This window comes from Engraulis encrasicolus, chromosome 7, assembly GCF_034702125.1.
Source record: "Engraulis encrasicolus isolate BLACKSEA-1 chromosome 7, IST_EnEncr_1.0, whole genome shotgun sequence".
NCBI lineage: Eukaryota > Metazoa > Chordata > Actinopteri > Clupeiformes > Engraulidae > Engraulis > Engraulis encrasicolus.
Window position 1 is genome coordinate 21,139,241 of NC_085863.1, and position 15,364 is coordinate 21,154,604.

Here is a 15,364-nt window from a genome sequence, read left to right on the forward strand (position 1 = left end):
GTCCATGGTCCGCCATTTTGAATTTCCAGAAATGGCCATTTTTAGCTGCAAAAATGACTGTACTTGGGCCATACTAGAAAATATTAGTTTATTACTTAGTAAACTTTCATGAAAAGATCAAATTTGACAATAGGCAACCCAGTTTCAATGAGCAGCATAGTTGCAGTACCTTTTTTGGCCATTTCCTGCACAGTGTACCTTTAAATTCAATCTACAATCGGACATTGCACTACGGTTCAAATTAACAAGAATTACGTCATATGAATTCCATGCATGCTATTGCTGTGGTATGCTGTTATGGAACTATATTATCATAGGCGGAGTGATCTACACTAGCCCATAGGCCCATCTCCAGTTCAAATTTTAACCGGACACACTGGTCTGTGGAAAGTCTTTACATTTTTTATGTATTGCTTTGTTTTTTACCGAGGAATGTGTGCACACATTTTTTGTTACGTGATGTATGGTATAGCCATATAGTTTCAATACAGACAACAACCGCTGATGTGTTGTTTGTACGTGAAAGGATGTATTTTTTAACTCAGCGATGTAAATTCAACACAAAGTCAAATGTAAACATCTTCAGAAAAAAGCAGTATATTAGCACAACAGCAAGGTATTTTTCTTTATTTTTTGTCTCTCATGTAATGAAATTATTTTGAATTAAATAAATATCACCAGTCTTGCTTAGAAAACTAAAGTTATTCTTGAGTACTTCATGGTGTTTTTGTTCATCCTCAAACTATACACAGCACCACAATTCATCAACTGCAATCTCACTGTAATTTCACAGTCTCAGCAGAAGCAGAGTGTGGGTGGGGTGGATGTTGACCTTGACGGGGTCTGCCCATTGGTCAGACAGCCCAGCAGTACGACAGCCCGTAAGTCAGACAATAAGCCATAGAGGACCATAATGCTCAGGCTACTGGGCTAACAGGCTTCATGCTACATGCCTTTAATGACGGTTAGGTTTAGGAATTGGGTTGTTTGGCATAGTTATTACTTTTCAGTTGAACTAAAAGTGAATAATTACACAATTATGCCACTAAAATAACTGACAGAACATGCCTCTAATGACGGTTGGGTTAGGAATTGTTTTGGTTTGGGCATAGTACATGTGTGGTCGAACTAATGGGCTGTCGGAGCAATGGGATGTAACCGACATTGACAGACAAAACATCATCAGTCTCTGGTCACTTTCCCGAACGCTCAAGAGTCAGGCCCGTGACGTTGGAGATCCAGTGGAAGTACCTGGAGACGCGGGTGTAGATGCCGTACTTGCCCTCCTTAGCGCACTCCTCGCCCCAGCTGACGATGCCCGTCAGGAACCAGGTGCCCTTGTACTTGGAGGCGTGCGGGCCACCACTGTCCCCTTGGCACGCGTCCTTTTTGATGCTACTGTAGCCGGCGCAGAACATGAAGTTGGTGACGTCGCGGCTGCTGCCTTTGCACTCGGTACGGTCCACATAGGGCAGCTCCACCTTCAATCAATCAATAAGTCAATCAATCAATCAATCAATCAATCAATCAATCAATCAATCAATCAATCAATCAATCAATCAATCACTCAACCACTCAATCAAAAATGTATTTCTATACCAGAATATCCCAACTATACAGTTGACTCGCAGTGCTTTCTAATAGATACACTCAAATATTCAATGCCTCTTTAGCCACAGGAGTAGTTCCATCTTGCTTTAAGCAATCCATAATTGTGCCAGTTCCAAAAGGCAAAAGTCCAACATGCCTCAATGACTACCGTCCAGTGGCTCTGACATCAATGGTGATGAAGTGTTTTGAGAAGCTAGTGAAGTCCTTCATATGTACATCCCTGCCTAGCTCATTTGACCCTCTCCAGTTTGCCTATAGAGAGAACAGGTCAAGGGACGATGCCATCTCAAATTTGTTGCATACCACACTATCACATCTAGACAGAGGAAAGGGTAATTATGTGAGAATGCTGTTCATTGATTATAGTTCAGCATTCAACACCATAATTCCCCTCACTCTTGTCAAGAAGATGAAGTCACTGGGGCTAGACTTACCTCTATGCAACTGGGTGTTAAACTTTCTCACAAGCCGCACGCAGGTTGTTAGAGTGGGTGGCACAACATCTAACACCCTCACCATCAGCACTGGCTCACCTCAAGGTTGTGTGTTAAGCTCCCTACTCTACAACATTTACACCCATGACTGCAGAGCCAGCAGCAGTCAGAATTCCATCATCAAGTTTGCTGATGACACTGTAGTGGTGGGACTGATCAATAATAACGATGAACAGGCATATATAAACGAAGTTTCTAACATCTCACAATGGTGCCAGCACAACAACCTGGCACTAAACGTAAGCAAGACTAAGGAAATGGTGGTGGACTTTCGGAAAAAGAGGGGAAACTACACTCCACTTTCCATCTGCAAACAACCAGTGGAGAGGGTAGAGTGCTTTAAATACCTTGGTGTTCACATCACAAATGACTTAACATGGACAAACAACACACACAACATCATTAAGAAATCCAGGCAGAGACTGTACTTTCTGCGCCTGTTGAAAAAGTTCAAAGTTTCCACACCCATCCTAAAAGCCTTTTACTCCTCAGCAGTGGAGAGCATCTTAACAGGGTCCATCATCACCTGGTACGGAAACGCCACAGTGCGTGAACAGAAAGAACTACAAAGGATAGTGCGCTCTGCTGAGCGCTGTATTCGTCAACCTCTGCCTGCCGTGAAAGACATATACACAAAGAGAGTGCTATCTAGGCCCAATAACATTCTCAAACACCAGTCACACCCAGGATATGGACTATTTAAAAAACTGAGATCTGGAAGGCGACTGTGCTGTCACAGAGCTAGAACTGAAAGACTGAGAAAGAGCTTTTTTCCTCATGCCATTTGCTTACTGAATTCCTCCTAATTACTTTGATTGAACACACACACACACACACACACACACACACACACACACACACACACACACACACACCTTTCATTTTTATTTTTATTTTTATTTTATTTCTTCTTCACCCTTCTTCTGCACACTTGTTTTGCAACGGCCATGCATTTCATTACAAGTGACACGAAAGTGTCTCTATGTACATGACAAATAAATATCCTTGAATCCTTGAATCCTTGAATCATACATACTTTACACCAGGGTTCTTTAATTAGAATTTCATTTGGGCCACATTTTGAAGCCAAGAACTTAAGTTGTCTGGGCCGCATGTGGCCCTCGGGCCTCAGATTGAATAGGCCTGCTTTACACACTCTCACCTTCACACACAAGCTCTGGAGGCTGCCAAGAAAGCACAAATTGTCTGGAGTTCACTTGTGAGAACTCTCTCACACACTCTCTCTCTCTCTCTCTCTCTCTCTCTCTCTCTCTCTCTCTAAGAGAGGCACTTTCATAACACCAGAACTACACCTACCTTACGCAGCGTGGCCGAGTCGCGACCGCCATGCAGCACACGGCCCCAGCCGCTCACCAGCGCCGTTGCGTCAGGCATGCGCATCAGGAACTCAGTGAAGTCCTTGGGGTAGGAACAGCATATTTTGGCATGCGAAAATCAGAACATGTTAACGCGATGCGCGTGACAATATTTAATCTCCCGTCCTCCTGGCCTCGTCCCTGTGGCCTCGTGGTTCACTGACACCCTGCCTACATGGATAAAATAACAGTGTCCCCGCTATCAGCCTAGGCACAATGACTCATTAGGGGGGTTTTTCCCATTAAACATCCCACTTTCAAAAATGAAAATGACCTTTGAATTGTGCTTTTGCCAGATGTTGAATCACACGTCGACTGTCAATGACGTCTTGCCTCATCGTGAGGCCACAAGCACAAGGCGAGGATGGGAGGTTAGGCAATGAGACAGACGCAGGTCATAAAAAGGTCGTAAAAACAACGGACAGATCCAGGGAAAACCGGACTAGGGATGCAAGCCATTAATCGAATAATCAACTCTAATCGATGAATGTGTTAATTGATTAAAAAACATTCATCGCAATTAATCGCCAATTCGACTGGCAAAAGAGGTGAAATGGGCATGTGAAGAGTGGTGTGAATAGTGGGAATATTTAAATCACCATTGGACTAAAGAATTTAAATAGATTAAATTTAGTATTTTATCTCAATTGTTAATTGAAATATTCAGATTTAATCGTTTTCTTTCTGGGAAAGATTTGGGGGGGGGGGGACGCTGCTTATCAATTATTCGTAAGTCGATCGATATAGTCAATCAACTAACAATTCATGAATCAATTGATAATTTACATCCCTAAACCGGACGGTCGACCTCACCCTACTGTACCTTGGGGCCCAGGCAGATGGGGATGACGTGGTCGGAGAAGGTGACGGGCATGGCCAGGTGCAGCAGGGCTAGGTCGTGGTTGTATTTGCTCTTCTTGGCATCGTATCGCGGATGCAGGATCGTCTCGTCCACCTGTCGGTCCTGCTCTGTCTTCTCGTCCACCTGGAGGTTGTGCTCACCTGTTTTGGGGGAGTTCAGGTGTTTGTTTGGAGATACGCATGAACGCCAATACGGGTACTTGTCTGGGTAATGTCTCATTAACTGACATGCTACATCGGCTAGCCTAAATGAACACAGTCTTCACACATGACATGCTTCACCCACGGCTGTATATTATTTGAACAGCCGGCAACACAACACATTTTCGGCATGTTCAGTGTGAACCACGCTAGTCTACAGGTCCTTGTCTTTCGATTATTCTTTCCCAACACCACCAATTGACTTGCATTGGTTTTCTCCCCAATGTTTTCCCCCAAAAAAGGGCATAGCGCACATGAAACACGTCACACCGTTCATGCGTATACTGCTGCATACCAGGTGGAATTGTGGACCGGGACAGTGGGGCTTTGGCCCAGGGGCCGGGGGTTGCCCATGGTGATGCCGATGTCGGTCTAATTGGTCTACATTTACATTAAAAAAGACAATTACTGTAGACTTCTTTTCCGCAACTCACCAAGCCGGACAAAGATGTTTTTTGGGCCCTCTTCAATACAGTGGGCGGCTGTGATGACCCAGACATCGCTGAGGAGGGACCCTCCGCAGAACGCCAAGCCTGTGGCTTGGTTGATTAAGGCCACCTACACACGTTGGAGTGAGGAAGACACAGTCATTGGGGTTAATGGGCGGGGTAATAAGTACAAAATTTTGTGACAGTGTCCCTTACATCAGTGTTTCCCAACCAGGGGTACGTGTACCACTAGGGGTACGCCAGCACGCTGCAGGAGGTACTCTGAAAAATGTCTTAGGGTTAGGGTAACTGCATGCACTCTTCCTAAACTGATAAAAGCTGGGCAATGTAGCATAAACCACAGACGTGACATATCTCAGTGGGAAACGTGCTGGTATTCCAACAATAGACATCAATGTTGGAATAGCGGCATGTCGGAATAGTGCCATGTAACCACTTTTTACATTATATTACATTACATTAGCATTTAGCAAACGCCTTTGGTCAAAGCGACTTACAAGGAGAAGTTTAAACAAGAACAGGGTAAGGCACAGTGCACAGTTGCAACACTGATAGCCTTGTCCTACACAGAGTAAAGAAGAAGACGTAGTAAAGAATAAGATGTATTAAAAAGTGGCAGAAAGTAAACAAAGACATCAAGGTGCAGTGTGCAGTTGCAACACTGACAGCATTGTCCAACACAAGGCAACAGAAGCTACATTAAATAATAAGAAGGTAACAAGGCATATTGGATAATAAGCAAGACATCTAGGCGCAGTGTGTTGCAACACTGGCAACAATGTCCAACACAAGGATGAAGCAAAAATAACTAAAGAATTTAAAAGGATGTTAAAAGCAAATTAGGTACAAAAAGATGGTAGGTACATAAGAGATGTAAGAAATTAGAGACTAAGACTAAGGAAAGAGGCTAGAAAACTAAAGGCCACAAGGTGAGTAGAATTAGTTATGTTAGAATGTTAAGAAGGGAAGTTTTCTCGGAAGAGATGAGTCTTCTCTAGTTTCTTGAAGGTTGAGAGGGATGACCCTGCTCTTGTAGCAACTGGTGGCTCATTCCACCATTGAGAAACATTGACAGAAAACCGTTTGGACTGGGGTTGCCTTGTGTGAGTAGAGGGCAAGGCTAAACTGTTGGTAATGGAGGAACGCAACGCCCTGGTAGGAATACCGGTATATGGCTTGAGCATATCCTTTGAGCCACTAGGCCTACTTGATGATTCCAGCCAGGCCGGTTATCCTCCCTACCCCATTGCTGTCTAACCAATGGTCATTCATTACCTGCCATGGAATCTCTCCTCTTGTAGCTTCGTTTCCGCCCACGATACGCTCGTCTATGTCGGATTCTGCTTTGATGGTGGGCAGGGTGGGGAAAAAGTGCCAGGACGGGATTTTGCCGTCTGACGTGGGCTTGACAGTGGTGGTGGTGTTGTTGGTGGTAATATTGACAGCCTCTGGTGGCACAGTAGTGGTGGTGGTGGCGGAGGCATCTGTGAGGGCCGCTGGTGCCATCACTATGGTGTCATTGGTGATGAGGTTGGTGTCATTCCCAACAGGAAGCAGTATCATACCGGTAGCGTTGGCGGATCCGTTATCATGGGAGTCGACTGCCACAAGGTCTTCCTGGGTCTCCTCTTGGTCCTCAAACAGGGACCGCTGGGACAGTTTCCCCTTTATGGATTTTCCAATTTGGCCACAGGAGTATTGCGCTGATAAACAAGGAAACAGAGGTGTGAGCAGGTGGCGTTGATGTTCTCTCAACAGAGCAGTAGCATTGGACTTGCAGGCATAGTTACTGTGCAAGAGAAAGCTGTTTTTGTTTGTGTGTTGAGTGAAAGTGTCTGTCATGTTTGGCAAAGAGATATTACAAGGAATATGAGCAACAAATTAGTATTTTACAAAGAGAAAACAGGTTTTGGTCATATGTGAGAAAAAACGTCACCAGAAGTTTTGTTTATCTCAATTGCTCGGGCTAATTGTCACATCTGATTAGAGGTTTGGGTTGGATGAGTAGCACAAAGTCTCATAATTGATCAGCCTCATCTTTGACATGTCTGGGGGCCAACAACAAGCTTTTTTTCCCCTCAGATGCAGCTGCAACTGTAACAGTGGCGGAACAATTGCATACAGGGCCCCAGGTCGAAACACTGATAGGGCCCCCCATACCACCTGCTAAGGTCAAGATAGGGCCTCCCCCACCTATATGGGAGGGCCCTGGGCCCAGCCTTGGCCCTGAACTGTAATTTATCATCAAAACAAATAACAAAAATATACTCTGCCCCAAGTTTCTAAGACCAAGATGAGATTGAGTCCAAGATTCAATGCTGTCTGATGAAGGGCATTCTGCCTGAAACTTCACATTAAAATAAAAGATATGGGAGCTTGTTGTTGCTATTATTTGACTTTGCCAGTCCAGCACCCATTTTGAGGATCTCTTTGTTAAACAGATTACTGTACATGTCATTAGTGTGGAGTTACTCTCTCCCGCACCAGTTACTCTCTCCTGTGTGTGTGTGTGTGTGTGTGTGTGTGTGTGTGTGTGTGTGTGTGTGTGTGTGTGTGTGTGTGTGTGTGTGTGTGTGTGTGTGTGTGTGTGTGTGTGAGTGAGAGAGAGAGAGAGAGAGAGAGAGAGAGAGAGTGGAAGAGAGAACGAAAGAGAGAGAGAGAGATAGAGAGAGAGATAGAGAGAGAGAGAGAGAGAGAGAGAGAGAGAGAGAGAGAGAGAGAGAGAGAGAGAGTGGAAGAGAGAGAGCGGGGAGAGAGGGTTTGTAATATGAGTCGATGTGTGCAAGGCAGCTGACAGTTGTGACTGGGCCTGGGACACCACCGCACCACCTCTCAGTACATTAGATGTATTAGGGACCCAATGTGGCGCCCCCTGACCCCTTTGTTCCCCCTAGTTCAGTGGTTCTTAACCTTTTTTTCTTAAAGCACCCCCCTACCTGTGCCCAAGTTAAGTCGCGCACCCCCAACCCCCCAAACTTCTACACGGTATACGTGTAAAAGATGATTTAAGTGATTAATTACTAATGATTATCGCATTAGACACCAAATGGGGACCAAAACATGATACATTTGGTTTGTTTTGACCTAATTAAAATGTTCCCAGCACAATTTTGGTCATTACCTAAACACAAACAAAATTCCGCGCACCCCCTGGAATCTCTGGCGCACCCCCAGGGGGTGCCCGCACCCCAGGTTAAGAACCACTGGCCTAGTTGCCTTCCCTGCACGTGTGCATGGGAGAAGGGTGGAGAAAAAGAGACAGATAGAAAGGGCAAGAGCCAGACAACGAGAGAGAGAATGACAGGGAGTCAAGTACTTATCGGTTCGCAGGACATCTTGTCTGCCCTGCGCCTGTACCCAGGGGCGCAGACACATGTCGCACCACGGCTCTTATCTTCGTGACAGAACTGCATGCAGCCTCCATTACCAACGTCGCACTGCCGACCGATCTCTGAAATGGGAACAGCCCAGACAGGGAGGAGGGGACAGAAAGATATTAGGGCTAATGGCACACCGTACCGTAATCAAACACTGTGGACAACTGATGACACAACAGATTCGCAAGCTATGATTGATTTTTAATGGTGGTGCTGCTGTTTCATAGTTGCTTCTGTAATGTGGATCAGGGCTTGACAGTAACTTTTTCTCTTGCCGGCCACTGTGGCTAGTGGTTTTCCAAAGTCACTAGCCATCCAGCTCTTCTACTAGCCAAAAAATTGATTTTTTTAATCATGACACAATGGGTGCATCCCAATATGTGACCTTGCCTCCTCCACTTGCCTCCTCCACTCGCTTCTCGTCATGATGACATCACTGACAACAGCATTATATTTCAATATCTTGCAAAAGCTCAATTGTAGAGTCTTTTTCTCGTTTGCAATTGGGATGGTGAATGAAAAACAGTCCCTCAAAAGTTGTTGTGGCGAGGCTGACAGCTGGGAAACTTTATCGTTTTCTCCACGGAGGAGGGGCCAGGAGGCGGGACGAGGAGACAAGCACAAGTGGAGGAGGCAAGGACACATATTGGGATGCACCCTGTACGTCTAACCTCAAAATATGAGTTGCTTAAAAGCAAGAAGATGAGTGCATGGGTTTCTACATGGAAATAAAACAAGCAAATAGAAACTGAGTGACTGTGCTTTTTCTTGAACTTAAATACAATTGATACACAGGGACAAAGTGCAGAATATACGCTATTCTGTTCTGTCATACCATAGAATAAGCTGCCTGCCAAATTGGCTAGTGACACTGAAATTGTTACCAGCCACAGCCAAGTTTTACCAGCATTTGGCCGGTTGGCAGGTGCCAGTGTCGAGCCCTGATGTGGATGTTAGTGAACACCTGTGAGTAGACAGTGCTCAGCAAAGAATGCAAAACAAAATCATGAACTGGAGGATAAGATAGTGAGCAGGGTAATACAGCAAAGATACAAACCTACTGTGCATCCGATCAGCAGTGATTCTACCCATTTCAGGGCACTATAGGTGAAATATGCAGTAGAGATGGGGCCCTTCTTTTTTCAAAAGGTATTTTTTTTGGTCTTTTGACTTTGTTTATGACAGTATAGTGAAGATGGTGACAGGAAGTGAGTGGGGAGAGAGAGACAGGGAAGGACTGGCAAAGGACCCGGGCCGGGAATCAAACCCGGATTGGCCACATGATAAGTGCCCTACAGTTAGGCCATAGCAGGGCCGAGATGGGGCCCTTCTTAATTATTTCATCTAAGTGGTGGGGCCCCCTCCAGAGGGTATGTTTTGGTGAGCCCCTAGGAAACTGCCTTGTTTGCTTATTGGTAAAACCAGCCCTGCCCATCCGAATACAAGGGTATGAGGGGAGCAGGTTCCTGACACTGAACTTCAGGAAACACTCTCCTGGCTGTACTGTAAGTTGCTATGCTTAAACGTGTCAGCTAAGTGTAGTGTAATAATTACACCAAACAGACTGACACTTACATGCAAACATAGGCCTACTCTGCACACACACACGCACGCACGCACACACGGACACACACACGCACACACACACACGCACACACACACACGCACAGACACGCACACAGACACGCACACACGCACGCACACACACACACACACACACACACACACACACGCATTCACGCACAAAGACAGAAATAGTCCTATATAGTATTTTCTCAGATAGCCATGGCTAGTATTATTAACAAAAAAATGTTTGGACCAGGTGCAGGCTACGATTTGAAGGAGCCTTTTACAACAAAAAGAAAAGACATTTATTTATTGAAAAATGTTTCAGATCAGTATTATGGGCCAGGCTCTAAATTCAGGACTTACGGTGCATAAGTACAGTGCATTTGGTGCACAGATAATCACCATTACCTTGCACACCGACAGGGCTGGACTGGGGGGGGGAAATAGGACCCGGGCATTTTTGGCTTAAAAGGGTCCCTCGTAATTAGCGGCGGAGAACTGACTCACCAGTGGGTCCCGCACCCTTGTGAGCCCCTATTTTCAGAAATGTTTTTTTTTAAAAAAAAAAAACAAGGGTGCAGGGCCCACGGGGAAATGGCCGCTATGCCAGATGGCCAGTGCAGCTCTGCACACCGACATGCACAGTACATGCCACCGGTGGACTCACCTATCTCGCAGTTCTTTCCTCCGAAGCCAGTTGCACACCAGCAGGTGTAGGAGCTCATGCCGTCATTGCACGTCCCTCCGTGCTGACACGGGTTGGACTCACACTGGTCGCCATCTGTGGAGGGAGGAGAGCAGTGATTAGAGTGAGGGCTGCCACTTACCGTACAGTACAGCATGTCCTCCGAATGACAAAAGGCCTCCTTTGGTCAGAACACATGAAAGTGCGCATGTCCTCCTCGCAAAGCTTTAAAGGTACACTAAATGGTCAAAAAAGGTACTGCAACTATGCTGCTCATTGAAACTGGGCCGCCTATTGCCAAATTTGATCTTTACATGAACGTTTTCTAAGTAATGAACAAATATTTGGTCCAAGTAGAGTCATTTTTGCAGCTAAAAATGGCTATTTTTTGGAAATTCAAAATGGCGGACCATGGAGAAGATCCCCCTTTTCATGTATGAAAAGTGCAATTTTTCCAGTCATAATGAATACTTAGAATTTGATGGTGGTGGTAAGTATTCATGAAAACGGTAACATTAGTGAAGGGGCAGCATGGATTCTGGAAATAAACAACTAAAAATCTCACACAGTGTCCCTTTAAAATAAATGTGTGTAGTGTAGTGCACTATACTGAAAGTTTATGCAATCTTACCAATGTAGCCAGTCCAGAATTCCATCTGAAAGAGAAAGAGAGTACAGAGATTGCAGAAATGACTTCAATGATTTTAATATCTCTGTCTCTCTCTCTGTCTCTCTGTCTCTCTGTCTCTCTCTCTCTCTCTCTCTCTCTCTCTCTCTCTCTCTCTCTCTCTCTCTCTCTCTCTCTCTCTCTCACTCTCTCACACACACACACACACACACACACACACACACACACACACACACACACACACACACACACACACACACACGTGCGCACAATATACAAGTTTGCACAAGACTCTCATTTTATGATAGGATAAGCTCTCCTCTACCAATGGAAACAAGACTGCCGTCATCTGTGACAGTCAATATAATGTAAACATTGACTGGCATGGCAAGCCATGTCCTCTGTCATGTTGTGTCATACGTCATCTGTCTTGTTGTCAATGACATAACTAATATTGATCATTTGACACAGTTCAACACGAGTATTAATGGAATATGACAACCTTTGAAAAATGTAAGTAGGCCCTACCTCATGCTCTAGACCAGGTTCTTAACCTTTTTTATTGAAGCACCCCGTAACCTGTGCCCAAGCGTCTATACATGTATACACTAAAAAAATGATTTATGTGAATAATTACAATGATTCTTGCTTTAGACATTAATCAATTCCTTAATGACTTTATATTAGGTCCAAAACATGTTTTAATTTGTTCTTGATTTGGCCTAATTATGAGGTTTGGAATCAGAATTTTGGTCACTAACCTCAACACAAACAACATTCCGCGCGCCCCCTGAAATCTCTGGCGCATCCCCGGGGGTTGCCCGCACCCCAGGTTAAGAACCACTGCTCTAGACCATGGAAGGTGGCAAATTGAACCCAGCACTGACATTCACCCTGTTAAAAGGTCCTGAACCACTGACATGAAATTTGCCAACGCTACTTGGTGTTTTGTGTTTCTGTGTTTTGTGTGTGTGCTAAGAGTACTTGACTACAGTGTAAAACATTGAGACTTCCTCAAACAGCCTCCAAGGTTCTCTGATGAATCTTCTCCTTCCAGGGTGCACTTGTAAAGGAGACCAATGTCTCAAAGTGGCCCCGGTACCCCAGTAAAATAAAGGATAGATAAAAATGAAATGAAACAACATGAATACATAAAACCATCTTCCAGGAGCTAATTTGTCACTTTCCTCTCAGTGAGCGTAAATCAGTGGTTCCTCTGAGAACTACTTTTAGGTTCCTCAGAGGACTTTCAGGTGTTCCCTCACAATGACACTCTTACAGTGCGCCCTAATTTGACTTAAAAAAACAAACAAAAACAAAACAAAACAAAAAACAAATCGTCGACATTCAGCAAAGCTATCGTACCGTTTTCTCGTTATCCTCAAAGACCTCCCGCGCCTCCTCCCAGCTGCACTGCTCCTCGATGCACTCGCGCTCCAGGTTGTCCCGCATCACCTCCTCCAGGTGCCCGCTGTTGAAGCGCTTGTGTCTCCGCAGCACACTCGCCGCCGACTGCTGAGAGACAATCACATCCTCTGGCGTAGGACACAGGAATCCGGGGGGAGGGGGGGGACAAAGATTTTTAAAAAAAGATAAAAAAGATAGATGAGGTGGCCCTGCTGTGGCCAAACAGTAGGGCACTCGTTTACCATGCGGCTGACCCGGGTTCGATTCCCGGCCCGGGTCTTTTGCCAGCCCTTCCCCTTCTCTCTCTCTCCCCACTCGCTTCCTGTCACCACCTTCACTATCCTTGCATAGAGTCAAAAAGACCAACAAAAAAATATTTTTCTTTTTTTTTTAAATGAGGCAATTCATATAAAGCAGAGGGAACAGACTAAAACACTACCCAGATACAGATCCACTGTCCAGATGAAAACAAACATGCAGTGGAGGACAGGCTGACACACGAGTAGTAAGTAGAAGAAAGTAGAAGTAAAGAGAAACCTGGCTCTTTTTATTAAATGATGATGGACTGTTCTTCATTACACAGTCACAGAATGAATGTGAAACAATAAAGGACCATTAACTGTACGAAATAAAAACAAAAATTAAAACAAATAAACAAAAAAAACCTTAATGTTGTCACATTGGACTTATTTAAAGAAAATATGTGTGAACACCTGGTCAAAAGTCACCATAAACAATGTCTCTGAAGCATATTTGACTATAAAAATTAGAATTATTGTTCTTTCAAGAACAGGAAGAAAAACATATTAAACTATTAAATTGAACTCGATTAATAATTTACATGTTTGCGCTTCTAAAAACGGCACTTTGAGTTAATTTCAATTTTCTTTCTTTATGTTATTGTGTATCCAAGTTCTTGTTTAGAGAGAGAAAGAAACACACTTACCTCCATTTGTAAACCATTTCTCCACCAATACACAAAACACCAGGAATGAAATAAATATCTTTCCCATACTGGATATGGAGCACTAAACCACTGGAAAAAGACAAATTAAATGACTATTTATAGCATGTGTAAACGATCTAGCGAGTACAGGCACTTTGATCACCCGTGTCGGGAACTTGCATGTGTGTGACTCAGCTGGTGTCTCTGTTGGTGAGTTTCAGTTAGGATCTTGCCAGTTACATTTCTGATTAATTACTTTTGCTAACAACAGGAATAGTCATTTAGACGTTTTGCGTGATGATTGTGTCTGTAGTTCATTTTTTTAAAGCAGCAAATCAATACAAAATGTGTTTTTTATACTTTAAAAAATAATAACTTCAACACCATCTAAACAATTTCTATGATACTCTTGAGCAACATGGCAAATATTGACATGATGAGCGCATATTGGTCTTCTCCAAGAGTTAATCAGTGACTGGAAAAGGCTCACTTGAATTCACCTGAACTGCATAAATCAACTTATAGGAAGCAAGTTGGTTCACACATTCAAAACAGTGTGTACACACATTCAAGTGGTGATTTGACCAGCTGCTATGATTTAAAAAAAAAAAAAAAGTTTTTATGCAATATCTTATGAATGATGGAGTTTTTTAAATGACAGACACAGAAAGTTGGACTTCAGTCTGGTAACGTTGGCTGGACATACCGGCTGTCACCCAGCCGGTTTCAGTGAACAACACAATTGTACAAATAATATTTGTAAGAGAAAAGCAGAAAAAAAACATTACCAAATGTGTATTAGTACAGTAGGCCTACCTTATCAAAAGTGTAGCTTCCCCCCTTAGCTCATAACTTATGAATCATAACCTGTTTTCTAAACAAGACCAAACTCTATGTGGAATCGTTTTCAAAACTACTTTGCTCCTCCTACAGTGCAGTATCAGAGGTCTCAAAGTTTCCAAAGTGCTTGTTACCTTATTTTGACCTTTTTCATCAAAGCCCACTGCAGATGATCCACACACTGACTATGTACAAACACAGAGACAAGCAAACAGAGACAGACAGACGGACGGACGGACGGACGGACGGACAGACAGACAGACAGACAGACAGACAGACAGACAGACGGCCGGCTGGCCGGCCGGGCGGACGGAAGGACGGACGGACAGACGGACAGACAGACAGGATCAATGCCCGCCCTCAGGGGGAATAGGCAATTACACGTGTTTAGCCATAGGACAGCAACTTCGAAAACTGACAGACATTAGAAAGAAAGATGCAATGATTACTTTTAAGGTGGCCTCTAATGGTATGTGACCTCATAGACTGATTGTGTATGCCAGAGCCTGTGCCCACTCTTACGGTATAACCCATGGGAGCCCATGGCCATGCGTGGCCATGCAGGGAAACCGGCCGAGGGGGGCGAATGAGGTGGTTGTCCTGGGCACAGGGAGAGAGGGGACCCAGAATTGGGTCCATATTATATTGTATGTATTGGGTTGGGGCCCTTTAAAGGGTTAAAATTTTAACCCATTGATGCCTAAAGAACCTGCAAACAAAATGCCTGCTGAATGCCTAAGCCCTTGTTGGGAAAGTTGCCCTCAGCCTTTAAACACCTAAATATCTTTGCCTCTGATGCACATAAAAACATGAAACATGATTGCCTTTAAACCCTAAGAGCCTCATCTTGCATTAGAATGTGTTCATTCAGCTCAACCATACCCACATTTTTATTTAAAAAGCTAAAATCTCAAGAGCCT

The 15,364-nt window shown here is 44.2% G+C and overlaps 1 protein-coding gene across 2 annotated transcripts; it reads right to left on the bottom strand.

Annotated features, from left to right (window-relative positions):
• Positions 1 to 479: 479 nt before the first annotated feature.
• Positions 480 to 14,680, bottom strand: f9b (coagulation factor IXb). Of its 2 annotated transcripts, none has more exons than XM_063203066.1 (11): positions 14,579 to 14,680; positions 13,605 to 13,694; positions 12,617 to 12,786; positions 11,255 to 11,279; positions 10,606 to 10,719; positions 8,309 to 8,443; positions 6,268 to 6,695; positions 4,978 to 5,101; positions 4,305 to 4,483; positions 3,423 to 3,524; positions 480 to 1,481 (listed from the first exon to the last, which is right to left on the bottom strand). In XM_063203066.1, the coding sequence occupies exons 2-11, from the start codon at positions 13,669 to 13,671 to the stop codon at positions 1,194 to 1,196; spliced, it is 1,632 nt and encodes a 543-aa protein (XP_063059136.1). In that variant the 5' UTR covers positions 13,672 to 13,694; positions 14,579 to 14,680; the 3' UTR covers positions 480 to 1,193. The 2 variants fall into 2 exon arrangements, with proteins under 2 accessions (XP_063059136.1, XP_063059135.1); XM_063203065.1 differs by lacking the exon at positions 14,579 to 14,680 and adding an exon at positions 14,421 to 14,555.
• Between the last annotated feature and the right edge of the window lie 684 nt (positions 14,681 to 15,364).